Below are 27,813 nucleotides of genomic sequence, written 5' to 3'. Positions count from 1 at the left end.
AGGTCATCTCACCTTGAGGTTCCAACAATTATATACAGCTTAAATACCATAGGCTGATGTCATGTTTATTTCCAACCCCAGGTTCTGTGACGTTCAGATCTACATTTCCAACTGCTATTACACAATCAAAAATTTCCGACTGCTGTTACACACCAAAAACGGTGTTAAGCACCAAAAACTGCACCTCCTTTCTCTTTCACCCACTCTATCCACCAGCCCATCTGAAACAATGAAACGTGCTTATCTTCTGCAACCACTCTATTTGTCAACAGTACCGTCACTAACACAGATACCTGAGCCAGAAATCCAGCTCCCCACTGATCATTACTCTTTCTCTACCCGCATCCCATCTAAAGAACAACCGAGCACTGTTGGCCGTCTTGAATTGATCCTTTCCTCTCCTCTCCTTTCCCACCATTAGTGATTCGTGTGACCCTCATCATTTTGAGACTGACTCCTAAACTTTAACTGCCTCTGAGTTTGCTCTCTTCCAATCTCTCCTTTAGAAATATTTCAATCTAATCTTTTCCATTTCCTACGTAGCATCCCTCAAAGACTATCCATCTACTCCCATCTCCTGCTCCTTCACCAACCACCTCGACCCTCTGCTTCTGTTGCTAGGCAGCCCTGGCTCATTTTCCCAGCTTCAGGCAGCCATTGCATCTCTAAAGAATGTACCTTCCAGGTCTGTGCTCACTCATGGAACCTGGGCCTAGAAGTCTCATCTCTCACAGCTGTGCTATTGCTGTTGTTGTGTTGTTTTTAATCTGAATGTATTCTACACACAGCTCCAAGGCCCAATCCCAGAGTTCCTGATGCCAGCTGGAGGACAGAATGGCTCTCTCCTCCATAAGTCCATAGGTTATTGCATTCCATTATCACACACCTATCAGCATTCATTAAGGGCTGTGCAGAGGCTTTAGTCATCTTTGAACCCTATCACCTAGCTTATGCAGGAACTTGATAAAGAATGGTGAATTTCAATAGCACCTGTAGCCCCATGAGCTCTGTGATGAACTTTCCAAGTTCATCCAACGGTATGATTTAGGCCTTATCTTTTAAAGTAGCCATTCCGGGCGCCTGGGTGGCTCAGTGGGTTAAAGCCTCTGCCTTCAGCTCAGTCATGATCCCAGGGTCCTGGGATCGAGCTCCTCCACGGGGAGCCTGCTTCCTCCTCTCTCTCTGCCTGCCTCTCTGCCTACTTGTGATCTGTCAAATAAATAAATAAAATCTTAAAAAAAAAAATAAAAGTACCCATTCATCTGATATTCTTCGTCTTTTGTTGGCAACTAAATACACAAAGACTTCTCTGGCTAGGGGTCAATCTCTGGCAAATATAAATGGTATTATGATCATCCCCAGGTACATTGTTTGGAACTCCAGTAACTTGCTCAGTCTCAAACAACAACCACCACCACCACCACCACCCAAGGTAAAAAAAATTTAAAAATAAAAAATAAAATAAAGCCCCTGGAGAATAGCAATGATGTAGTAAACTTTGGCTGTCATTGCTCCTTTCTTTTTTTTTTTTTAATGATTTTATTTATTTACCTGACAGACAGAGGCAGAGAGGCAGGCAGAGAGAGAGAGGGGGAAGCAGACTCCCCGCTGAGCAGAGAGCACGATGTGGGGCCTGATCCCAGGACCCCAGGACCATGACCTGAGCCAAAGGCAGAGGCCGTAATCCACTGAGCTACCCAGGTGCCCCGCCATTGCTCCTTTATGAGCCATGCCTTCTACATTTGTAATGAACATCTCTGGTGCTTTAGAGCACCTGGAACAGAAAAACAGTGTATAACCGAGACATGTATTACATTCTAAGTGGAGATGGCATGGGGTAATCCACAAATAACCAAACAGCAAATCAGTATTTCAATAACCAAATTGTTCTATTCCTTTTCTTGTCTCAAAATGTTTAAATTTTCCTTATTCACATAAAAAGGTAATAATTCATGGTAGGTATTTGAAAGATAACAGAGAAGTAACTCATATATTTTGCTACATGTGAACATCCTTGAGGAAATGGTGTTATCTTTTTTTTAACTTTATTTTTAGTAATCTCTACATCCAGAGTGGGGCTTGAACCCATAACCCCGAGATCGAGACTTGAATGCTCTTCCAACTGAGCAAGCCAGATGCCCTGGAAATATGTTATCTTAAAAACTTGTTCAGGGGCTCCTGGGTGGCTCATTGGGTTAAGCCTCTGCCTTTGGCTCATGTCATGATCTCAGGGTCCTGGGATCGAGCCCTGCATGGGGCTCTCTGCTCAGCGGGGAGCCTGCTTCGCCCTCTCTCTCTGCCTGCCTCTCTGACTACTTGTGATCTCTGTCTGTCAAATAGATAAATTAAATATTTTTTAAAAACTTGTTCAGAATTGGTAGTTACATATTTATATCTATTTTCTGAATCATATAACCTCTTTCTGCTACCTTTGTGGATCAAAATGATAAATTCTTGCTCTAACAGCAGTCACTGATGAATGGGTTTTGAGATATTAATGTCCTCATAAGAGGATGTCAGTTATTACTAGTATCTGTGGAAGACAATGGTGCTGTGTGTGCCTAGAGAATGAGGGACATTGTCTTGCTCAATCAGTTTTCAGTCAATGAGCTCATCAGCTAATTCTGATGGACTGACAGAGAACACAAACATGAGGAAGGAACTGTAATGCACTGACTAAGACAGTATGTTGGTTCGCCCAGAGCAGTCAGATGAGGGAGGGCACCCAGCCAAGTCAAGAGATTCAGGCCAGACTCCAAATGAGCTTGAGCTAACAGCAAGACAATATCTCTTGTTTTCAACCCTGTGCAAATTATAAAAACAAGAGGATGAGGCCATTGTGGAATGTTCCCCCAAACATCACTTATTTAGCTGGGGATTGAACATAATCCCAAAGGCAGGCAGCAGAAGAAGGACCCAGCCCTCATCCCAGGGCCAGAATTTAGGATTCGAGTAAATCCAGTAACCTATATTTTCCTCATTTAGCCAAGAGGTTTAGAATAGAGAACTTGTCTTCTATCAAAAATGACAGTCTGATTTAGATCCCAGTCCTAGATCTGATTTGGACAAGACCTTTAACCTCTGAATATCTCATTATGGAAATAACAATAATAAGAAAGTCCTATCCGGTTTATATAACTATGCATATCCAATGACATAACAGATTTAAAAGTCTTTGTAAACACCAAAGTGCTACGTAGAGGTAAGATAGAATTGCATCCAGGCATCTACCAAGAACACTGGCTTTCTTCTTTTGAATCCTCATCAGATATTGACTGAGAAACTATTATGCCAGGCACCGTTCTTAGTGACCCCACGGACATAAATATCCTCCAGGAGTTTTCATTCTCAAAGGCAGATTCGGACAATAAACACATCAACTCCATACATTATATAGTATGTTAGAAAGTGGTAAATGCTGTGGAGAACAAAATAAAGCCTGGTAAGGGGGTTGGGAGTGCAGAGGGCATAGTAGGGGCTTCGATTTTTTTTTTTAAGATTTTATTTATTTATTTGACAGACAGAGATCACAAGTAGGCAGAGAGAGAAGGGAGGGGGGATGCAGGCTCCCCACTGAGCAGAGAGCCCGATGCAATGTGGGGCTCGATCCCAGGACCCTGGGATCATGACCTGAGCCAAAGGCAGAGGCTTTAACCCACTGAGCCACCCAGGCACCTGGGGTTTCAATATTTTAAAAAGAGTGAGCAAGCGACATTTGAGGGAAGACCTGAATGTAAGCAAGGGGACTTGTAGGGAAGTGTTCTCAGCAGAGGGGAAGGCCAGTGCAGGAGAGGGTCGGACAAGAAAGGAAAGCAGGGCAAGGGAGTAGGTCAATAGGCAGAGAGGAGTTCGGAGAGATAGCCACTGTTAAGACCAGGGAGGGCCTTTTTGGCCACTGTAAGGTCTTTGGTTCTTACTCTGACCCAATCTAACTTCGGTTTTTAGAGGCTTCCTTTGGATGCTAAATTGAGAACAGATTGTAGAGGCAAGGATGGAAGGAAGGATCCAGTCAAAAGGCTCTGCAGGAGACCAGAGTGTGGTTTAGACCAGTGTGATAGTGGTGGGGATGTTGGAAGTGGTCAGTTCCTGGATGTGTTTAAAAGCAGAACCATCAAGCCTTCCCACAATTAAATGTATAGAGAGAAAGAGAGGATTTGAGGGAGATTCCAAGGGTTTGGGACTGAGACACCACAATAGGGATGTGCCAGTCTGGAAGGGAGCTGGTAATCCTCTCCCTTTTCTCTTCCTAATGGCCAGGACATCTTCCTACAAATGTGTAAGTGCGGATAGTGTGGACAGAACAAAATTGAGATGGTCCTACTTGGTGACTGCTGGAAGGGACTGACCACTGGTAACACTACTTTTCTTTCAACCTCAGTTCCTCTGATTGTAACACAAGATGGATGGGTCAGCCAGATAATGGCAAAATTCATTTTCAGCTGCCAAATTTGAAAGCCTCAATGCTGCAACCAATTCTCATATTTCTCAAGGCTTTAAAAAATATATTTATTTCGGGGCGCCTGAGTGGCTCAGTGGGTTAAAGCCTCTGCCTTTGGCTCAGGTCATGATCTCAGGGTCCTGGGATCCAGCCCCCACCCCCCATCAGGCTCTCAGCAGGGAGCCTGCTTCCTCCTCTCTCTCTGTCTGCCTCTCTGCCTACCTGTGATCTTTCTGTCTGTCAAATAAATAAATAAAATCTTTAAAAAATATATATTTATTTCTTAAAAAAGTCTCAAGAAGGAAATTCAGTCGTTAAAGATACTCCTTTTGGGTTTAAAACAAAATTAACTTGTGGTCCTCGTTTGAACACCAAAACAAAACAAAACAAAACTTAGTAAGACAGTACAACATTAAAAACAAAAGTACCATGTCCTGTAATTGTTTATAAATTACCTTGTTCCAGGGTGGTACATAGCTAATCAGGAAACATACTTCCTATGTCATACTTAATTGGAAGTTTCGTTTACAAGGTTTAACTACAGCATGGATTTTGTCACTGTGAAAATATTCCCTTTCACTGTAATGGCACATGGGTGGACTAAAAATGATTCTAAGGCTGCCTGAAAGAACATTTGGCTCTGACAGTTTCTTGCTGTCTTCTCCCAATACTTTTTCCTTTCCCCTTAACAACAGCATGAGTAATAACATTGGTTCAGGAGGATAAGAAGTTAGTAGAGAAGAATAAAGACCAAGCATCTGGGCGCCTGAGTGGCTCAGTGGGTTAAGCCTCTGCCTTCCACTCAGGTCATGATCCCAGGGTCCTTGGATCAAGTCCTGCATCAGGCTCTCTGCTCAGCGGGGAGCCTGCTGCCCCCTCTCTGTCTGCCTGCCTCTCTACCTACTTGTCATCTCTGTCTGTCAAATAAATAAATAAAATCTTAAAAAAAAAAAAAAAAAGACCAAGCATCTGATATTCACAGCCCGATGCTCCAGAGCAATATAACATAAATATGGACAAATTAATTTGAATCTGTAGATAATCTCTCAAACTGTGTAACCTGCATCACATGGGGGCACCTGGGTGGTTCAGTTGGCTAAGCATGGGACTCTTGATTTCCTCTCAGGTCATGATCCCAGAGTAGGGAGATGGAGCCCCCTCTGTCTCTCTCCCTTTCTCTCTGCCCCTCCCCCCTCAAATAAATAAATAAATCTTTAAAAACAACAACAAACCTACAGCACATCTTCCCTTCTCCACAGCATTCCATCAGGCCAACAGAACATCTGCGTCGGCCTCACTGAAGTTTGTAGTATTGAGTCTTTTTTTTTTTTAAAGATTTTATTTATTTATTTGACATAGAGAGAGATATATCATAAGTAGGCAGAGAAAGAGGAGGAAGCAGGCTCCCCGCGGAGCAGAGAGCCTGATGCGGGGCTCGATCCCAGGACCCTGAGATCATGACCGGAGCCGAAGGCAGCGGCTTAATCCACTGAGCCACCCAGGCGCCCCTGTAGTATTGAGTCTTAACCCTGTGCCAGGCACTGTGCCAAGCGCTGTCATGACAGCTCATTCACCGCACACAGCCACCTGATAAGAAGAGTGTCTTTATAATTTCCATTGTCAAGGAGGAGGATTCACACTCAGGACTGCCTAGCCTCCAGCCCAAGCTCAAGAGCGCAGAGGTTTGGATGGAGATGGAATGCCTCTGCACTTATTTCAACATACTGTCTTACTGCTATCATACTCTGTCTTCCAAGCCCTCCGTGTCCCCTCTGCTTGAGGGCAGAGACCAAAATCTATGTTTACAACACCAGCATTCTGCAAAGAAGTTACACATAAACAGAAAGCCCCGTGTTAGCTCCGTGATGAGTGAGACCTAAGCTGTCTGGTTCTTCTGGTTTTCCCGGCGTGGAAAGCAGAGCCTAGTATAACGTATGTACTCCATGAATGCTTGTTGGGTAAATGGCCAGAAAGATGATCCAGAGCGTGCACGAAGAAAACTGGAGGACAGGTGAAAAGGGGGACTCCTGGTGATGCCCCCAAAGCCCCTCCCACTTATTTTCAGGTTTCCCCCGTGAGGGGTCACCCCTGCCCCTTCCCCTTTCCCTCCTTCTCTCGGTGGCATCGGTGGCATCGCTGCTCCGCTGAGAGAGGTGCAGGGCTGCTGCGGCCGAGCACTGGGAGGGTGGGGGTGAGCGGGAGGAGGTCGGGTTCCCGGAGCCCCGCCCCACGCCCGTGTCCACGCACGCACACTCACAGGCAGGCTCCACGCGCGCGGTCTCCCACACCCCCGCTCTTACTCTTTACACACACCCTGGTGCGCGCACGTTCTTACACATACGCCTACGCACAGATTCACCGGAGCACGCGCTTTCTCACACTCACCCTCTCTCACACACTCAGCCTCTCTTCTTCGCCCCTTCGCATACCCACACAGTCAATCTGACAACCCCCACTCACGCTCTGAAAACCTACACGCTTCCCTTACACGAGTGCACACATACACGCACATACTACTACTCATATTTGCACTCTTCACGCACTTGCCGACACTTGCATTCGCTTCCACACTCCCCGTATCCCACTGTCACGTACGCTCTCATTCTCACGCTCACGCACACTTCCCACGCGCTTGCGCACACAGATTCATGCTAAATCCCCCCATCGGCGCACACACGCTCGCGCATGCGCACCTGTCGCGGCGGGGACGCAGCGCAGAGCGTGGATGCCAGGTGTCTGCCCTGGGGCCGCGGCTGGTCGCGGTGTTCTCAGCCTGTGGGTTCAGTATGATCCCTTAGAGTCGCTTCGTTTTCCAATGAGAAATAAATCAGGGAGAAGGAGAGACCGGGACCCAGGAGGTCAAGACACCAGGAAGGGGGTACGCCGTGGGTCTCCAGCTCCCGCAGCTAAAGCGCCGGGAGTGGCGGACGCGCTGGGAACGCCTCGCACGCTCTCGGAGTCGATTTATGCCAATCTAGGGAGCGACCACCCTCGGGCTTCACCCATGTTTGGAGTTCGGGGGTGACTGAGGACTGACTTCAGACCGGCCCCCAGACGCGCAGCCCGGGTTCCCCCAGCTCAGTCCCTGTGGTCCAGGGGACACAGCACAGGACGCTGTGGGCTGGGGTGGAAAGAAGAGCAGGGTCTTCGTATGAGAAAGACGTCGGTTTGAATCCTTCCTCTGCCACCTGGAAGCTCTGTGCCTTTGGCAATTTGCGTAGCCTCTCTGAGCCTGTTTTCTTACCTGTAAAATGAGAAATCACTCGACAAGTATTTATTTCCTAATATATTCCAGCTCTAGGCTGGGTGTTTGACATAGACGGTGAATAAACAAAACAGACCCAGTTTCTGTCCAGGGGCAGCTTGCAGGCATTTGGGGAGGGGCGCGTACCCAACTAACCAGTGGACCTATGTACTGATTACAGTCAAGGCGTTTCAAGGAAAGGAATAAGCTGTTGCATTTACCCACTTCAAATGTCTTTCAGCACTTTCTATGTTCAGGTTGTAGGGGAATAAAGACAATCACATTCCCTGTCCTCACCCCACTGCCAGTTTGTGCACCGTCATATGGACCGCATTAAACTGGCCTTTGTGTTCTTTACCATATAGGAAAACGACACTAACCAAGAAGTGGACAAAAACCAAAAAAGTAAATAATAAAAGTACCTACCTCACAGGGTCATTGTGAATATTTAAAGATACATTTAAAAAAGCTTAATTGATACCCTGGCACATAATAGGTGCTCAATAAATGCTAGGTATCATTAGGAGATAGTATTACCTAGTGCCCCAAACTCCACACCCCTGCATTAGATAGACAGCATCTGTATCCTGGCTCTACCATCTTTAGTTGTTTGGCCTTGTAAGTCTTTGAACCTCATTAAGACTGAGGATTCTCATACAAGAAACAGCCATAATAGCATTTTACCTGTCAGATCAAATGAGATCATGCAGGCAAGGCTTCTCATTCAGAGCCAGGCACACCCTGGAGCTCAGGAAATGGTGGCTATGAAGACTGGCATACTGAAATGGCACAGACCGCAAAGGGGCTACCTGCCTGGCTCTGTTGGAGGAGCACAAGACTCCTGATCTCCAGGCCCTGAGTTTGAGCCCCACGTTGGGTTCAGAGATTACTAAATAAATAAACTTTAAAAAACAAACAAATGAACAAAAAACCAAACAGACCAGCAATGGTAGAAGGTTTCTCTAGACCAGCAATGGTAGAAGGTTGAAATTTAGGGCAAGGTCCGAAGTAGGTGCTTCCAGTACACTAGGCCTTCAAAGGGGATAGAGAGTGGGATGTGGGAAAATTCCCCTCGCAGGCCCAGGTTGATGGGGCTGCTGAAGGAGACAGGTTCGCCCAGAAATTGAAGGCTAGAGGAACCCCGAGTTGGGCACCTTCGGGGTGCAGGCTCCAGGCTGTGAAGGAGCCTTGGAAGTAGAAACTCAGCTCAGAAAAGGTGCGCCATCTCAGAGAGATGCTGGGTCGCTTACTCCAGCCTCCTGGTATCCCTCTGTGAAGCCCAGCGCTCTGATGCTTCATTCATGGGCCTCAAGGGCACATGGACCTGTAGATCCCAGATAATAATAAAAACCAGAGCCACTGACAGCTCTTACCAGGCACCAGGCCCAGCGCCAAGCAGTCTTCAATTCCTCACAAGGACTAGAAAGTGGCGGGCATTTTCCCATCTCACAGGCTCAGAAACTGAGATTCTTCCAATCTCCCTGGCTTCCTTTCAGTTCTTCCAATTAACCAAGAGAAAGTCTTCGCAGCTTTTGTGTGTGCCCTTCGGTGGCCCGGAACACATTTCCCAACCCTCTTTCCCAGGCCAACTGCCACTCATTCTGCCAGTCACCTTCAGGCTTCAGTTCTACCCAGTCCTAGAGCCAAATGGTAGTTTCTCTCATTTTCACGCGACCTTTTGCCATTGACTGCCACTGAGTTGAGTTGTTGAAATTTCCAAGGGACCTGTCTCATGCAACAGCATTCCCTGTATGCCAAGAGCCTACATACACACTTTCCAATGACCAACTGCTGAACCAGCCTCGGAGAGGTTAAGTTCTTCTCTTCAGGTTCCAGGATTAGCGGGGTAGGATTTATCAGTTATTTCTCAACCCTCACCTGCATCAGAATCACATCAAGCATTTTTGTTTAATTCTTAAGCTGGGGCCCCACACCATTAAATCAAAATCTCGGAGGCATCCCGATTTTTATAGCGCTGTCCGGGTGATGTTTGTAGATGACCAAGGTTGAACACCAAAAAAACTAGATGGCTAAAAATTACAAAGGCTCACTCTCTTTTTCATAGCATTAAAAAAAAAAAACTGTCTTGAATTCCATTACTAAGCAGCTATTTCAGGACCTGGCTTTCAACAAAGTTTAGACCAAGGGAAGTGGGGAATTCATCTGTGTGTGAATGATTCAGCCCTCCCCTTATGCTCCCAGCAACACCCTCCCCAACAAAACAAAAACCACCAACTCAACTTTGAAAAAGGTAGTTAAAAAAAAAAAAAGGCCAGCGCCCAGGGAACTGGAGAGGGAGGGAGGGAGGTGGAGCATTTGCTTCAATTATCCGGATAATTGTTCCGCACCTCAGGCCATTGTTACTGAAATGAAACAATATTCTATTGGATACAGTCTCGGCCTTTTCAGGCGTGCTCCCCGCAGGGCCTAGCACACGCTGGGCACTGAGTAGGCTCTCAATAAATTTTATTCTGATGACAGAGAAGCGCTTTGAGGGTGAGGGAGGGATGCCCTGTTAGGCTGAAGGATTTGGGAGTGGGCGAATATGAATTAAGGGGAAGTGGGGAGCACAGGGGCTGGGTGGCTGGGACTCGGTGTCATCAAAAGCGTTCAGAGGGCCGGAGACCAGGCTGTTCCCGAAATTCTGAGCCAGACTCCACACTCCTTTCCCAGAAGCCTCCTCCCAGCCCCCATCTCCGAGGGCCGAATTGAACTCTGGCGCTTGTCGTGAGCACAAAGGCGAATTGAGGTTTCTCAAAGGCCCATCCGCTCTGAATAAACACTAGGGAGAAGCAAAACCATTTTTTTGGTGGCGGGTGAGCACGGGGCCCGCCGGCTGCCCTCTCGGCGGAACGGGCTCGCCTGCGCTGCGCTCACAGCAGTATTGGGGCAGCACACGGGAGACCCGGGCGCCCGAGCCCCTCTTCCCTCTGCCAGCGCAGGAATGTGGGGACCGACTCCGAACGGCCCTGCTTTCATCCCGACTCAAGGTTTTTGAAGAGGGGCTTGGGTTCTCCAAGAGTGTGTATTTGCTAATCGCAGCCTCGGCTTTAATGAGATTCTTTTAGCTCCCCCCAGTCCGGTTTGCAGGTTGCAGCCTTATCTGGGGATCCTCGTTTTCCACCCTGGCTACACATCCTGTGAACAATCGCCTCTCCGGCCCCTGAAAGGAGAGCGAGCGCCCCATTTCTGCTGAATGCACGTCTCAGTTCATCCGAGGCTGGCGGGCTTTTGATGGCCACAATGCGAGTTACGCCCAAAGAGTGTCTCTTTGGTCAGATCGACAACGCTTGGCTTCACGTTTGCAAGTTAAACGGGCAGAAACCTGGCTGAAACTCCCACGCCAGACGCCAGGGACTTTTCCCTCCGCCCTGCTCAGAGCAGAACTAGGGAATGGGTCTGGGCAGGGGTAGCGGGGGAGGAGGGGAGGGGGGGGAGAAGGGAGGGAGGGAGAGTTGTCAGGAGGCGGCGCGGGAAAAGAGTCCCCATTCTAAGCCTCCATCTAGAAGAAAGGGGGGGGGGACCCTTTTCTCTAGTATATCCCTCTTGTTTTTATTTTAAATTTTTTTTTCATTTTGCTTTGTTGGCAGCTTTACCCAAACAAAAATGAATAAATAAATAAATAAAACGAGAGCGTTTTCTCCTTGTCTTCACCTAGGTAGCTGCTTTCCTCCAGCCCCTGAAAATGTGACTCCTTCATAAAATCAAAATTTATGATTATTCAAATGTTGGGGACTGTGAAAAGAGAGGAAGAAAGAGAGAAAATTAATATTGCAGCTGTTCTTCTGATTAATGAGAGATAATTGCTCATGAAAAGTCACCCCTGTGGCATTTTGTTGTCTCCTGGATCTTTGTTCTTTTCCACTATTATTGAGGACTTTCTTGAAGACTAAGCGGTTCTTTTCAATTTTTGGGTATTCAGAAAGGGTTGCCTGGTTACAGAGAATGGGGAAATCTCGGGCTATATCGGGTAAGATGTGCCACAGACAGCAATATCACAATGCCACTCGGAGAAAAGGATGGATACAAGTTAACGATGCGCTTTCAATAAAACATTCATAGACTTGTTCACGCTTTGATAATGACCTCATTAAAGGGAGCTGGGGGCAAGTAAGTCCTGTCTCCTGTTTGTGTTCGCCTAACAAAACCCAGCTTTGAGATCATTCATCGCTTTGGAAACTAATATGAAATCAATGTAAGAGGAGCAAATAAGTCCGAGGCCGCCCCGCCAACTCCTGGGCTGTTCCGCCCTGCTCGCCGCCTCCGTTTGGGGCAGGAGAACCGTGTGGGCAAATGCTAAAAACGAGAGAAAAAGGACTAGGGATTTGGGGGGGGGGTTGTTCCATGGGCGGGGGTGTGCGCAGAGGAAAGGGCAATGTGGGAGTTACAGCCCGTGAAACAGCTAAGCCCATCAATAGGTCAGAACTCTAGGGACTGCGGAATAAGCAACACTAAGTCCACATCCTTTGCTTTCCCTGACTTTGCCCATGAAAGGAAATAGAGTGAGAAGCAAGCCGGGAATGTGGAGCCCAGGTCAGGTGTGATCCCGGGTAGGGGAAGTATTGGAAGACTTCTTGAAAGCTACAACCAAGATTCAAATCTCAAGACTGAGTAGGAGGAAACTGCTCATCCAGGCTCTCAAGTGGGAGAGTCCAGGGGCAAGAAAGTGGCACGTCTGAAATGCTTTGATTTTTTTTTCTCTTTGGAGGGTAAGGGTGGGGTACCCCATGGGTGTGTGTTCAGGGGAGGGGGGGACAATTTTGTTACCTTCATATTTGTGACATTGTCTTGTACTCAAGGAAGACAAAGCCATCTTCTGTCACCCCAGCAAGAGGGAGGAAATCAAAGGATCCCCTGCCCCTTAAAAGAACTAATTTTCTCCTTGAATTATGAAAGTAATGGCTTAGGTAACAGCCTGTACTCTGTACCCGACTGCTTAATACCGAATAAATCCTTCCACGTGGCTCCCCGAGTCGTGGCAATTAGAGCTCATTATAGGCTCATAAGAGCTCTCATTTCAGGGATTACTTAATGGACGATGAAATTTTATCGGACAGAATCACTGAGAAATAAAATTGTGTGGCAGCGGGGGCACTGTGGGGGCACACTGACAGACTGCTCAGGGGTCCCCTTTGGCTCTGAGCAGGTTCAAGGAGCTGCTGTCCTGGCGAAGGGCCTGGCTGGGCAGGCCAGCCACATAGCTGCTCAGGGGCATGGAGAGTAGGCTTCCTTTGGGAACGGGGGTGGCAAGGCACAGTGGGACCAACTTCTGAAGATGGGGCTGGAGTCGAGAAAAGAAAGAAAGACAGTGATCCAAAGAGAGTTAATGAGGAGACTCTGAGGAGAGCCTCCGATATAGAACATGACCCCCAGATTTTTGCTCTTGGTGGGTTCAAGCAATTTATTTTTTTAAATTTTTACAAGTTTGTATTTTAATTCCACTTGGTTAACATGCAATGTTATGTTAGTTTCAGACATATAATATAGTGACTTAACACTTCCATATGTCATCCTGTGCTCATCACCAAGTCCTCTCATACAGGCAAGTTTCTCAGGCAGGGTCTGCTTTCTGCCTTATGTCTGGCCCCAAGCCACTGCTCCCCCTGCAGCCCTAAGTAACCCCGTGGGCCTCTCACTTTTCTCAAAATTCCTTAGCATTCCAGTTGGACGTTTCCATATTTAGACATAAATTAGTTGCTCACGCTTCATAATTAGGATCTCTAAAACCAAATGGTCCTTGCATAAGCACAAATTCCAGCAATTAGCATAGGAGCTCTTCCCGTGAGTGTACCCAGAACCACTGGGAACACAGTGACCCAAACTATAAGCCGAAAACAGACCTCTGATGACCTTCAACCCAATCCAGAAGGGGGAAAAGGAAAGGGGAAAGCTATTACTTTCTTTGAGCACTTGCAAAGTGAATAAATACTCATAAGCATATATTACATAAATTACACACACATACACACACGCATCTGCAAAGTGAGTGGGGAAATCATGTCACCTGTTTGCACAATTTAGGCCTGTTAAAAAAACACCCAGCCTTTAAGCATCTCTTAGTGGTTGAGCTTCCATTCTTGTTGGGGCTGGAGTGATTCTGGGACTACGGGCGTTCTCCTGACACGAGTGAGGACGGGTGGGCAGGCAGGCTGGGTTGAGGCTGAGCATCTGGGATGGCTGCTTCGGCTAACCTTGTGGTACAAAAGTAGTTACAGCTGAGCTGCCCTGAGTGAAGCCCTGAGACTCCTTAATTGTTGTCACAAGACGTTGGATTAGCACATTTCTGGAATAGCTGTCTGTTTACACTCTGGAGACCCACCGTCCACTAACCGCTTTCTAATTGAATTCTAATCACATTCAAATAGCTCAATAACCAGCCTCAGCTGCAATTCATAAAACTTTAATTGCCATCCATAAATCCTGGGCTCCCCAGAGCGGGGCGTCCCTACAACCCAATTACACTTCTCTAGCAGGCAAAAGAAATGGTCCCAGAGATGAAAAAGGGGAAGGGAGAGACAGACAGAGGACAGAGAGATAGCCTATGCCTCTCCCTGAGAAGTTGATGCTCCCCTAGGATTTGGACACTGGGTTCTCAGAGATGGACGGAGTCCTGTCCCCAAGTTTCTCAACACCATTGTGAAAGCAGGCCTGAAGTCAGCTGCTTTGGAAAAAGGATCAGATTTGTATGTAGCATTTGCTCACCCTCCCTGCTCCAACCGGACTTTCCTACAGGGGCAAAAAAAGGGAAAGCTGTCACCTCTGCTCTCTCACCTTCTCCAGAAATCAATAGCCTCTATCTTGGCAGCCACCAAGGGGCAAGTCTTTCGCTAGAGCCTCTGCCCCTCGGATTTCCTTTACCAAGCCACCTCTCCCATCCTGAGGCAGGATTCCTCGAGTGGCTCAAATTCCTTCAGCCTCTTTCAGCTTTTAAAGGGGTGTGGGGTGTGTGGGGGTGGGGTGCTTCCCGGTTAGCCTGCTAGTCGCTCAAGATCTGTAAAACAGAAAGGCGCAGAAAATCACAAGACCCAGAGCAAAGCCTTCCCCAAGCCTGCTCGGTCTCTAGGAGGGCTGGGGCTTGGGTCCTCTCTCCAAAATCAATGGGATGGAGTTTGCAGGGTTGTCCTGGAAAAGCACCGGCTTGGAGAAAGGAGAGTGACTCCTGGACGTGTCTCTTCGCAGCAGGGTACATTGACCATTACAAAGGAACACGAGGAAACGTCCTGGATCTAAGCAGCCCCAGGAAAGCCCCAAGTGCAAAGGCATTTTAGAGCGTCTCAAGCATTAGAATGAAACGCTCTCTGAAGCTTCTTACGTAGGAGGCTTCACTCTTGCGCCCCGATCGGATCGGTCACGAACTAACCACCGGAATGTCTCTGGCCAAGTCCAGATGCTGGGGGGCACTGTGTGTGTGTGTGTGTGTGTGTGTGTGTGTGTGTGTGTGTGTGTCCGTGGTCCAAGCCGCGGTGTGGGACTGGGCTGGAGCCAGTCCACCGCGCACACAATCGTGCTGGGAACAGCAGGCCTCACACTCTCCCGCGCCTGAGCCGCGGCTGGTACAGAGGAGCAGGGAGCACTGGGCATCCCTGTTAAAAAGGCCTCGAGGTCCCCACCTGGTGCGCTTTTCCGCCGGGAGTGGGGAAGAGTTGGGCTGGGGCCCAGGCCGGGGAAAGGGGTAGGATGGAGGATGCAGCTCTGATTTCTCGAGAAAGCGTGGAGAAAGAGGGGGAGGAGGCCGGCCTCCCCGCGAAATTAACAAAACCTACACTTTGTAAAGTCTCCCCCATCCCCCTCCTTCGAGTTCTTCCCTGCCGCGCGCCCGCCCCTCCTCGCCGCTTCTGTTGTGACTCGGGCAGCCTATCCCGAGGGTGGGGAGCTGCTGAGGAGCCTGAGCCGAGCGGTACTCCGCAGCATCACGTGCCGGGGTGGGGGCTATAAAATCCCGGAGCCGGGGCGCCGGGCGGGGGACGTGAGGACCAGCCCTCTCCAGGGACCCCTTTGTTCGCAGCCCAGACGCCGAACACCTCCGCGTCCCCGAGGGCTTGACCGCCTGCGTCCGCGCCGCGCCCGGGGCAGAGCTCAGAACAGGAGAGGAGGGGAGGGGGCGCCACCGCCGGCCAGGCCCTCCAGCCACCCCCCCTCCCAACATGTCGCGCTCCTTCTATGTCGACTCGCTCATCATCAAGGACTCCTCGCGGCCCGCGCCCTCGCTGCCAGAGCCGCACCCGGGGCCAGATTTCTTCATCCCCCTGGGCATGCCGTCCCCGCTGGTGATGTCTGTGTCTGGGCCCGGCTGCCCGTCCCGCAAGAGTGGCGCGTTCTGCGTCTGCCCACTCTGCGTCACTTCGCACCTGCACTCCTCTCGCGGGCCTGCGGGCTCCGGCGGCGGGGGCGCAGGCGCCGGGAGCGCAGGGGCCGGGGGTGGGGGGGCGCCGGGGGGCGCAGGGACCCTGCCCCTGCTCAAGGGTCAGTTCTCTTCGGGTCCCGGGGACGCGCAGTTTTGTCCACGCGTGAGCCACGCGCACCATCATCACCACCCGCCGCAGCACCACCATCACCACCATCAGCCCCAGCAGCCGGGCTCCGCCGCCGCCGCAGCGGCCGCGGCGGCTGCGGCGGCAGCCGCGGCAGCCTTGGGGCACCCTCAGCACCACGCACCTGTTTGTGCCGCCACCACCTACAACGTGGGGGACTCGCGGAGATTCCACTGCCTCACCATGGGTAGGGCGGGGGCTCTGGGCACCTACGCGCCGCGCCTTCCCGGCTCCCAGGAGCAAACTTTCCGCCTCCAGTGGAGGAAGTGGCAGCCTGGGGCGGGGGGTGAGTGGGAGGAGGGGCTTTTCGTGTAACTGTGGAGTCGTCCCCAGAAGTTCCACCAAGGTGGAAGTTAGCTTTCCAACCTCTCCAAGCTGCCTGGTGCGTGCACTCCGGGGACCTGGTGTCTCGGTCTTGCCTAATGTCGGGGCCTTTGGGACCTCAAACTTGAGGGTTGAGAAACCGAAGGCTAAACTGGCTGAGGTTCGGGGTGGGTATGTTTGAACTTAAGTGTGGCATTCCGTCGTCGGGCTAGCTAAAGCATGTCCATGCTTTTGGCCAAGCCAGCCTGCCTCTCTGCTAGGCTTGAAGGGAGACGACCGGGCAATGCCCCCCACCCCTCCTTAAGCCTCTAACTTTGCATCTCACACATCAAAGGCCTTCACTTGCTGTGGGGGTCTCTGTCCTTCCCCACTGAGTAACGAAGTGCCATGAAATGGGAAAGGGAGAGGGATGGGGACAGGTGCTTGAGCTTCACGGGTGGGTCCTGGAGAGGCGTCCTGTCCAAGGGCTGGCACGTGGGGTGGGATCGCCTCACCCGAGAATTACGTCTCTGCCTCTCTTGGCCGGTCTGCAGGGGGCTCGGACGCCAGCCAGGTACCCAATGGCAAGAGAATGAGGACGGCGTTCACCAGCACGCAGCTCCTGGAGCTGGAGCGCGAATTCTCTTCCAACATGTACCTGTCTCGACTCCGGAGGATCGAAATCGCGACATACCTGAACCTGTCAGAGAAGCAGGTGAAAATCTGGTTTCAGAACCGTCGGGTGAAGCATAAGAAAGAAGGGAAGGGTACCCAGAGGAACAGTCACGCGGGCTGCAAGTGCGTAGGCAGCCAGGCGCACTACGCGCGCTCCGAGGATGAGGACTCCTTGTCGCCGGCCTCCGCCAACGATGACAAGGAGATTTCTCCCTTATGAGGAAGGCCCGCCTCTCTCTCACCACACGCTCCTGGCCACCCCCACAACACCAGGGTGACTGGTACCCAGGGGCCCATATCCTCACCCATACTGTGGTCCCATCTGCAGAAGGACGGAGCTGAGCATTCTCCCGGCGCACATGCCCGGCCTGACCCTTCAGGTCTCGTCCTTGACCTGTTTGTTTGAAGTTCCACTCAAAGTTATAGGTCTTTGTTTTTTTAATGTAAATAATCTAGATTCAACTCTGCTTTGTCACGTAACGGGGAAAAAAAACAAAACCACGGTTGGTTTAAGTTTAACACTGTATGTGGGTTTTTGAAAGCGCATGTCCTTTCCCCTTCCCCACTGTCTTTCAGAACCTAAGAAGAGAAGGGGGATTTCTTGATTATTTTCTGTTGTTGTTTTTTAAATGAAAGTATTCAATTGCAAATAATTTAGAGAATTAAACCCTGTAGGTCTCGCCTCCTGAAAATTTGCCTGGGGAGAGATTGGAATTCAAACTGCGGAAGTCCCTTTGTATGTGAATAGTTTTATATAAAATTTATATTTATATTTATTTAAATAAATGAAACAAAATCAAGGTTTTCAGTTTGTGGTGTTTGCTCTCACCATCTTTCCCCGTCTCCCCCTTGCCCATACCTAGAGAAAGGCACGGATGAGGGGAGGGAAGGTGTCTGAGAATTTAGAGGGAAGTGTTGACTAAAAACTAGTAATGTGGAGCTTGGGTTGAGGGAGTTCATGGCACCCCCTCAGTCATGATGTTGCCTACCAAGTACTAACTCCCCATCCTCAAAAGAGCTAAGCTGCTCACCGTTGAAAGGACAAGTCACTCCATTTAAAGTGACACTAACAATTAATGATAGACAAACTTGTTGATTTATTTATTTAGCAGGGAAATGTCAATATTCCTTACCTAGTATTTATTTTCTGTGGCAGTTCCCCTTTCCCCCCTTTTTCCCTACAGCTCTTTTAGTACTAAAACTGGAATTATGTCATGGAATTCAAACAGTTTTAGGAAGAGCAACAATCCACCAAACAGGCTGGAAGCAATGCACAAGGAAACTTACAAATGATGCTGCAAGTGACTGGAAACATTAGTTCCTGGTTGTTCCTCTAGTGAAGAAATCAGATGATTCCATCAGTGCTGAGAAAACATGAGGGCAGGGACAGGGAATTATTCTGCCCGAAGATTTATATTCTCAGTTTTCCAAAACAGCTCAGAGGTGCTTTTGGACTCTTGCAGTTTTCTTTGGTCTCCCTAACTTTAACCTAAATCTGTTCCCTCCTGATCCCTTTCTTCCCATCATCTTGCAGAGTTAATTCCTGCAAACCTGCTCCTGGAGGTTTTCTCTGCCCTCAGCAGGGCAACCTGGCTCTTTGCCCTGTGCAGCCAGGGCCTGTCACCTAAGGAAAACAAGTGAAGCTGGAAATGTGGAAACTGGGTCTCATTCCCGGCAAGCTGAGCCCTCCAACCCCCACTGGTATTATTTCTGATTATTTTCTGTAAAGATGCCACCCAAGAGGTTCAAGCCAATAGGAACTGTTTACAACACACAGATTTCTTTAGATCTGATTTACTTTTGGTAGGTAGGAACTGAAATCTTACCAGGTGAGATAAGGCTCTCTCTACACCTGAGGTCAGGAAGCTAGTTTGGGCAAAGGGGGAAGTTGGGCGGGGAATGTGATTAGGTTTTTCCCTGCCCAGAGTTCATTAGTTCTTTTCTCTTTCTCTTTTCTTCTTTTTCTTTTTCCTTTCTTTTCCTTCTCTCTCTCTGTCTGTTTCTCTCTCTCTCTCTCTCTCTCTCTCTCTCACACACACACACACACACACACACACACACACACACACACACACAGGAGGCTCAGAGAAGGACTTTGGTCTTCAGCTCCTATTCGGGTACCGGCCAGGGCAGGCGGGAGGGACTGAATAGGGAGCTGTCGCCGCTTTGTGCACCGATCTGGGCCTGGTCCTACGCAGCGGTCACAGGCATCCAGCTCGCTCCTACCCCGGCCTGGGAGGCTGAGCCTCCCGGACTCTCTCACGCACAGAGCCTTGGACCCCTCGCGCTACCCGCGGCGCAGGGGAGGAAGTACCCGCCCGCTGCCTTTACTGAAGATCCCATCTCCCCCTTCCCAAAAAACAGGACTATCCGCCCACAAATATAAGGGTGGGTGGAAAGGAGTTTCGAGGCGCAAGGAACGAGAGCGTTTACAGAGAATTCATTTTCGGGAAATAACGGGAAGGACAAAGAGCCCCGGCCGCAGCTCTCCGCGCTCCTGCCCAAAGCGAAGCCTCAGCTGGGCAGTGGGCCGACACCTCTGTTCCTTGGCCCCCCTCCCATCCACAACCAGCTCGGGTGGGGGCACCCCTACGTCGCCCCGCGCTGGACCCTGGCCCTCCCCGAGTCCCAGCCCAGTCGGAACCCGAGCTTCTGTGTCTGCGCCTCACTTGGCTCGCCCACCCCAGGCACTGCGCCCGGAGCGCGGAATCACCCACCTGCCACACCCGACCCAGCGCGGCGCCCCGCCCCGCCCCGCCCCACCGCCTCCCCGGAGGACACAAGGTGCCAGCCCTTCTTGCCAGGTTTTGGGCTGCTTGGATGGTCTCAGTCCCCCTCCTTTCTGTCTTGGGGAAGTTCCTTAGGGGAGAAACAATTAACAATTCATCTCCCACCAGAGGCAAAAAGTTTCAGACACAGATACATACCTAGACGTTGGACATTCTCCTTAGAAAAACTTCTTAGGGGGATTCAGGGAGGTTCTAGGATATTCAGTGCCCAGTGGACCTTCGTCTCACTTTCACGGTGAACCATGAGGTCTCCCGTCTACTAGAGTAGGTTTTACACCCTTCTGTCCACCCAAGGTAATCATTTCCTGCTTTTGAAGTTTGCAAATCCTAAGGAGTCCGTGAGAATTTCTGATTTTAAAGTTCTACAGTCTGACCTCACGTTAAGAGCTCCTAAGGCAACATTTAGGACATAGTCTGCAAAGCAATCTTGATATCAATCAAACACTTTAAGTGAAATACCCACAGATTTATTTAAAGAGATGTGTGGGGTCATCCTTGACAGTTTCTCTACTAGGAAAACACCAGATGCTAGCTTTTCAGTAGTTTTCCCCAAAACATGGCCTCTGAGGGGCCTATGAACACATTATGGAAAGAGAGAGAGAGAGAATGAAAATGAGAATTAGAAATTAGGATCTTGGTACACTAAGAGAAAAGAAGTCAGCAGGAGCCATTAGTGTATTCGACTCCAACTCTTTGCAAGCAATTCTCGTGATGGCTTCAAACGGGAAGAGGTTCTGGGTGGGAAGGATGACCTTCTGCCCTTGTGCCCTAAGCCCAGTACTGACAGTCTGAGAGAAAAGGAGGAACAGAGAGACCTTTCCCCTTCACCCTCCCACTCAGTGACCAACACAACCCCAAGGCCAAGGACTTAGCATTGATAGTAGCACTTGGAAAGGCTTCTTTTCCTTTTTCTCCTTTTTTAAAAAAATATTTATTTATTTATTTGACAGAGAGAGAGATCACAAGTAGGCAGAGAGGCAGGCAGAGAGAGGGGGAAGCAGGGTCCCTGCTGAGCAGAGAGCCGGATGCGGGGCTCGATCACAGGACCCTGAGATCATGACCTGAGCCGAAGGCAGAGACTTAACCCAGGATGCGGGGCGCGATCACAGGACCCTGAGATCATGACCTGAGCCAAAGGCCTGAGATCATGACCTGAGCCGAAGGCAGAGACTTAACCCAGTGAGCCACCCAGGCGCCCCCCTTGGGAAGGCTTCTTGATTGCAAACCATGCTCAGGGCAGAAGGGACCCAGCATCCTATCCCTGGGGTATCCACAGACCCAGATGATAGAAATGCAGGTGATGAAAGACTTCTTTTATTCAGAAGTATTCTAAGTTGGTCGTCTTAGCTTAGTTCTCCTCCCCCTTACGCCACATCTCCCCTATACCCCCTAAGGATATCTGAAGGTATTTTAAGAGAAAGAAACAGTTGGGGCTGTGAAGTCTTTGATTTTTGGCTCTCTCTTCTCTTTTCTTACCTCCACTGTCTACCAGTTCTGATCGGTATTAGAAATGGAGCTCGCTGGGTTTGCTCTGACTGGTCAGAGAATTGCCAGGAAGGTGATTGTTCTAAGTGAAAGTGGTCACAGAAAGCAAGAGGGTCTGTGTGTGTGTGTGTGTGTGTGTGTGTGTGTGAGAGAGAGAGAGAGAGAGAGAGAGAGAGAGAGAGTTCCACTGGGGGGTGGTCATATACATAGAAAGGAAAGAGCTATTTGCACCAGATTTTATTTTATTTTGTTTCGTTTGGCCTCCCATCTCTACCTTTCCTGCAGGTTCTGCTCACTTTTCATGGCACTCCTTGGGAGATTTCTTTGAGGGAGGTGGGAAGGTATTTAGAGCCATTTGGTGGGGAGAGAAAAAGGAGAGGGACCCGGGAGAGAGATCTCCACCCCGGCCTTAAGGGTATGGGAGAGAGGAGAATGACACTCCAAATAGAACCTATTTGCTAGAGGAAATTGGGTTTAAAGGAGCAATCACTGCGTTAAAAGGAACTCCTCCCACCCTCTCCAAACACAGTCTAAAGCTGTCCTAGACGATGAATACAGCTCAGTGCATCAAAGCAATTGTTCCTATTTTCATTATTCACAGGGAATCTTTGAATGTACCTGTTAAGGTGACAGACCTCTTAAAAGGGAACATTTTTCCATGCAATTAAATCATGCATTTACTAGGCTTCTATTAACATAATTTAATATAAATCTATTTTATAAATCTTTAGGCTCACATTACTGAAAATTGAGCTTCTCCGGAAAAAAAAAATGCCCACATCTCTCCCCTAAATTAGATGTAATAGAATCCAAAAACTTGCTATTCTAAGCCAGCTGGAAATATCAAAAGTAGAAGAATCTTTTGTATTGTCTTTTGTTAATGGTGAAAGTGTGAAGAAAAAAGGCAGTTCATTTCACAGGGTAATTCTACAGGGACACGGCTTTCCTTCACCCAAGGCCCTGGCCCTTGGAGTCACGCAGGCTGCAGCGAAGAAGGGGGGCCAGCAAGAACAGGAACTGGCAGAAGTCTCAGCAACAGAGTTCAAGCAGAACTCAGATGAAAAAAACAAAAGCCAGCCGTGACTCATATTGGGAAGGAAGTTTCTTCAGTCTGAGGAAAGAAAACCCAAAGCCCATGAGACCTCACAGACCTGAGACCCCACAATGAGGTAGATATTGCCTGTCTGTTCCCATGGCTGGGCTCCTTGTTCTCAAGTGCACCCTCCAAAATTCTGGGCATCCCATTGTCTCTGAAAATAGCATTCTGTGTGCCCTTATACTGATGTCCCTGCCGGCCCTTCTGGACTGGGCATTGCCTCTCTTCAAGCTGAGCCCTGTGTTTTCCTGAACCCTTGTCCTACCTTTGTTGAGCCTTCCAAATCCCAAACCCAGGAAGGCCCCAGGGGCTCCTCTGAGTGAATCCCCACGGATCGGAAGTGTATGCTGTGTGCTTAGGAAAGTAACTAGTTTCAGATTAATGAAGCAGTGACAATTTCAATCTGCTTAAAGGCGGAGGTTGGCACTGCCCAGGCCTGAGCGTGGGGAGCTCGCCAGGCTGGGCTTTATATTGTCCGCTTTTCTGAAGAGCAGACAAAGATGGATAGAGAGACATTGAAAAGCAGGGGGCGTATTTTAAACAGCCCCATAAAGAGGGCTGTCACTTTAAGACAAGAACCATAGTGCTTTGATGACTTTGTATTAGCTGCACCATTTCAAATAAGGAACTCAAGTCTCTAGCCAGAGGGAAGGAGAAGGAGAGAGAGAGAGGGAGGGAGCAAAGGAAGGGAAGGGGAGAAGGACAGGGAGAGAGTGAGAGACAGAGAGTGAGAGAGAGAATACGGGGAATGTAGCAATATTCAGCCTGTGTGAGCACTGCAGGCCGACTAAATCTTAGGCTACTACTTGATTTCTGAAGTTCAGGGAGAAACAATCCACAGCAGGTGCAGAGAAAAAAGGCAGGTGGACCTGCTCCCGATGGGAAAGAGTTTCCTGCCCGTGGGCGGCAGCCGGGTTCAAGGGGCTGGAGACAGCTTGGCCTCGGTTTGCGGGGAAGGGCTCGAGAGGGACGCGCCGCTCGGCGGCCCCAGCCGCTGAGGATTATAATGGAAATTTTTGAGAGCGTGAAAGAGAAAGAATAGGAAGGAGGGGGAGGGCAGGCTTTGGGAGTCTACCTTCACAAAGCCTAATTTAAATTGTTTGGGGTCAAGCAGCAGCAAGCCACCTCCCCCCTTTCCTCCTTAATTAATTAATGACCACGATTAATTATTAGGGTCGAATTTCAAGACTTCAAAATGCCTTCCCCGAGGGGCTGAAGAGTTGCTAGAGCCAGACACGTGGTTTTCACTTGGGAGAAGGGAGTTGAGAGCTGGTAGTATTAGTCTCTCCCTTGCTGCTACCCTCTCACGCTCTCTCTCTCTCTCTCTGCCTGCTTCTCTCTGTCTCTTTGTGCCTTGGGGTCTCTCTCTCTTTCCCTCTCTCTGTCTCTTTTTCTCTGTCTCTCCTTTGTTCTCCCGGCCGACCTTCCTATTCTCCTCCAAACTCCCGTGGTCCTGGCTCAACCCTGCCAACTCCAGGCCCCCAGTTATCCAGTGAGAGGGGAGAATACCCGCGCTGTGGTCCCTACCCGGGGCGCCCCGCCGCCTTGTCGGTGGTGAGAAGTGAGTGGGCACCAATGTCATTTCACCGGTAGAATCAAGGGTTTTTGACAACTTGCCCCCCCCTTCTACCAAAGAAACTAACTTTCTTTTTCTCTATCTTCCTTTCTTTTTCTTTTTTTCCTTTTTCTCTTTCTTTTTTATTAAAGCATATGGAGCTGGGACTGGAAGATCGCTCCGCTTTAAAGGCCGGCGAAAGGGCTGCCCCGACGGCGGCGCCGGAGGGAGAAGCGTTTAGTCACTGTTTCATTAGGCACTATTTGAACCTTGCAACATGTGGTAATTTCTGGAAGCTGAAAAGGGGGGATTATGTAGGAGGGACACAAGGAAATTAGCGAACGGTTAATTTAACTCGTTTTCTGCTAGACTTTTCGATACATTCCTAATTGACTGAGGGGCAGGTGAAGCTCCCGCCCCATGCAGGCTCATTCACGGTGGGAATAAATGGTTCTTTTTCAACTCACACTGCTCACAATATATCATCGGGGAAAAGACATGCAATGAATATGTTGATTTTTTTTATTAATGGAATTACACCCTGCCACGCAGGTGTGAGGGTAAAAACCTATACTGCAATGAAATAAGATTAACAATGAAATTAGAATTTTATTAGCTTTATATGTCACATAGACCTGGATTTGAACTGTCAAAACAAGCAACAAGAAAAGATATTCGGAAGGCAGCCCTGCCAATCAACCAGGAGAAATGGAACAGCGACGAAACCAAATCATAATCGGCTTCCAGTTCCTTCCGCACGACTCTTGGGCCTTGTGCTGGAGGCGAGCGGGCTGTGGGCCGCGCATGGGTAACGGCCTGTACTCTGGACCCGCAGGTAGGAGCCGAAAATGCCACTTGGGGTCGGGAGGCCCCGCCCGGAACAGGACCCAACTGAGGGCAGAAGGGCCGAGATGGCCCGAGGCCGCCCAGAGGTCAGCGAGAGGGGCCGGGCCACGGCGGCCCGCCGGCCTCAAGCCTCGCATCCTTTCCATCAGCTGCCCGCGCTGGCTGCGATCCGAGGAAATGCAGAGACAAGTCGGATGCGAGGCTGGAGGCAGAGTAGGGCGGCCCTTGGAAACCACACTGAGTTTTGTTACCCCGGGGCCTCGGAGCTTTAGGCTCGGCTGCTACCTGGGTCTGGCAGGCGCCGAGGTGCCCTATGCAAATGGTTCACTATTAGGGGAGAAAGAAATACTTCAAATGGCCCTTTGTAACCTTCTATAGAAAATCGAGGTATTCTGCATGACAAAGCACAATTAAGCTTTCTATTCAGGAGTTCTGCAGCTGGTAGCCCATTGGGAAAGTGGGAGGAAACGCGAATATATTAATAGTGTGGCGAAAGTTTTTGTGTGCGTGTCCTTTTCTGGGTCGGGGGTGGGGAGGGGCGGAGGGTGGACCCGGAGGGGAAGAAGGCTCCGCCTTGGATCCTTGCCACCTGAACCGCGTCGCCTCTGCCCACGTGCAAAGCCCCGCTGGTCCCGCACCCGGGGTCCTCGGAATGGTCGCGGCGACCCCGGAGCTCAGAGCTCGGCTGGGCGGACCCAGCGGGTGCCAGCGCCCCGGCGGGGCAGGACGCGTGCCCCAGCCTGGGCTCCTCGGCCCCTCAAGGCTGGGCGGACACCCGGGGCCTGGCTGTTCCTGGTCGCCGCGGAGAAGGGAAGGCTCCCCGTGCTGGTCCTTCTCCCAGACCCCACAGCAGGTGGTGCGCACCATAGCGCACCGGGGGCCTGCCGCGGTGGGACAGGGCTGTGGGGAGAGCAGAGCCAGATTTTCCCTTCAGTTCCAATTTTCTCCACTCCTCCTCCCCTATAGTTGTGGTTCATCTCCTAATCGTTCATTTTTACGGTCACCAGGGAGAATTTGTTTTGCTTCTTAGGGAAGAAGGGTCCTTAGCCAGCTGTGCTGGTTATTCTGTTTGCCTTTCTAGATCCCTCTCCACCCTCCTCTGACCTGCCGGGTGCCTGCAGACACCGCCCTTTTTGCACTGTATTATTTCCTCTGTAACCTGCCTCTCCTGCAGCCCCTTGGATCTGGCTTCCATTTGGGTTTGGTGAGTGGCGCTGTGACTAACAGGGCAGCCTAAGGAGGGAGGAGACGTGTATTAGTTGTTTCCTGGGATGTTTCTGCTGCCCTGTTCCAGTTCTAACAGTTGCTGCTACTCTCCAGAAATTTCCTTTCTGAGAGCCTCTTTTCCAAGGCTCCAGCTCTAATCAGGCTCCCCTGCACCTTCATGGAAAAGGGTGGAAATGCTTTCTGGACTCTACTGGTTCCTAGGTGTATCCACATTCTTGTTCGTTGCCTCAGCCCTACACACATCTCTGCAAATGGTCATTTTGTTGAAATATTTCTTCAAAAATCCCAGCTCAGTGTGGTTGCCTAGTGACTGACCAGCCATGTTACCCTTGAGTCAATCTCTTCTGTAATAACCTGGTCAATTCTCTCCTCATCTTTGCTGGGATAACTCCTGTAAGAGAAGTTGTCCCAGCCCATTCCATCTCAGACAGATTTGGCCACGAGGAACACTTCCTTGTGTTGAATCAGAGTCTTCCCTCATAATTTCTGTCCCTGGGTCCTACCTAGTTCTATCCCACCATGGGCTTCTAGGTGTCTTCTTCCCTTTTCCCAGCTGTGAGGGCAGCAACTATGTCCTCAGCACTGATCACAATCCTAGTATGCAATAGGTGCCTAATAGATACCAGCTGGATCAAAGCATCAGTCTGCTTCCAAGTCTCACCAGTTGCTTCAAACATGGAGGTTAGAAACAGCTATATTTTACAGTAGTTGTATATACATATATGTGATAAATATGATGTATAGGTTATACACACACATCTATAGGATACACACACGTGCGCACATATATAGAGAGAACGAGAGAGAGAGAGAGAGAGAGAGAGAGAGAAGCTTCTGGAATCACTCTGTCTGCCCTCCTATGTACTAGCAATTGACTTTGGGCAATTCACTTGATTTCTCTAACTTCCATTTTTCTCAGGTGTAAAATGGGGATAATTACTAGTGCCTTCCTTATAAGAGTGTTGAGGGTTATTTTTAAAAAATATTATTTATTCATGAGAGACAAATGTGTGACTCTATCCCAGGACCCTGGGATCTTTTTTTTTCTTCTCAGCGTAACAGAATTCATTGTTTATGCACCACACCCAGTGCTCCATGTAATACGTGCCCTCCATAATACCCACCACCTGGCTCCCCCAACCTCCCACTCCCCACCCCTTCAAAAGCCTCAGATTGTTTTTCAGAGTCCATAGTCTCTCATGGTTCATCTCCCCTTCCAATTTCTCTCAACTCCCTTCTCCTCTCCATCTCCCTATGTCCTCCATGTTCTTTGTTATGCTCCACAAATAAGTGAAACCATATGACACTTGACTCTCTCTGCTTGACTTATTTCACTCAGCATAATCTCTTCCAGTCCCGTCCATGTTGATACAAAAATTGGGTATTCATCCTTTCTGATGGAGGTATAATACTTCATCGTGTATATGGACCACATCTTCCTTATCCATTCGTCCATTGAAGGACATCTTGGTTCTTTCCACAGTTTGGCGACCATGGTCATTGCTGCTATAAACATTGGGGTACAGATGGCTCTTCTTTTCACTACATCTGTATCTTTGGGGTAAATACCCACTAGTGCAATTGCCGGGTCATAGGGAAGCTCTATTTTTAATTTCTTAAGGAA

The 27,813-nt window shown here is 49.4% G+C and overlaps 1 protein-coding gene across 1 annotated transcript; it reads left to right on the top strand.

Annotated features, from left to right (window-relative positions):
• Positions 1-15,826: 15,826 nt before the first annotated feature.
• GSX2 (GS homeobox 2) lies at positions 15,827-17,821 on the top strand. Its single transcript, XM_045998352.1, has 2 exons — positions 15,827-16,400; positions 17,071-17,821. Exons 1-2 carry the CDS (start codon positions 15,827-15,829, stop codon positions 17,409-17,411), a joined length of 915 nt encoding a protein of 304 aa, XP_045854308.1. The 3' UTR covers positions 17,412-17,821.
• The last annotated feature ends 9,992 nt before the right edge of the window (positions 17,822-27,813 follow it).

The sequence above is a fragment of the Meles meles genome, chromosome 2 (genome assembly GCF_922984935.1).
Source record: "Meles meles chromosome 2, mMelMel3.1 paternal haplotype, whole genome shotgun sequence".
Taxonomy (NCBI): Eukaryota; Metazoa; Chordata; class Mammalia; order Carnivora; family Mustelidae; genus Meles; species Meles meles.
Note: the sequence above shows the minus strand (reverse complement) of the source record. Positions and strands in the feature narration are given on the sequence as shown.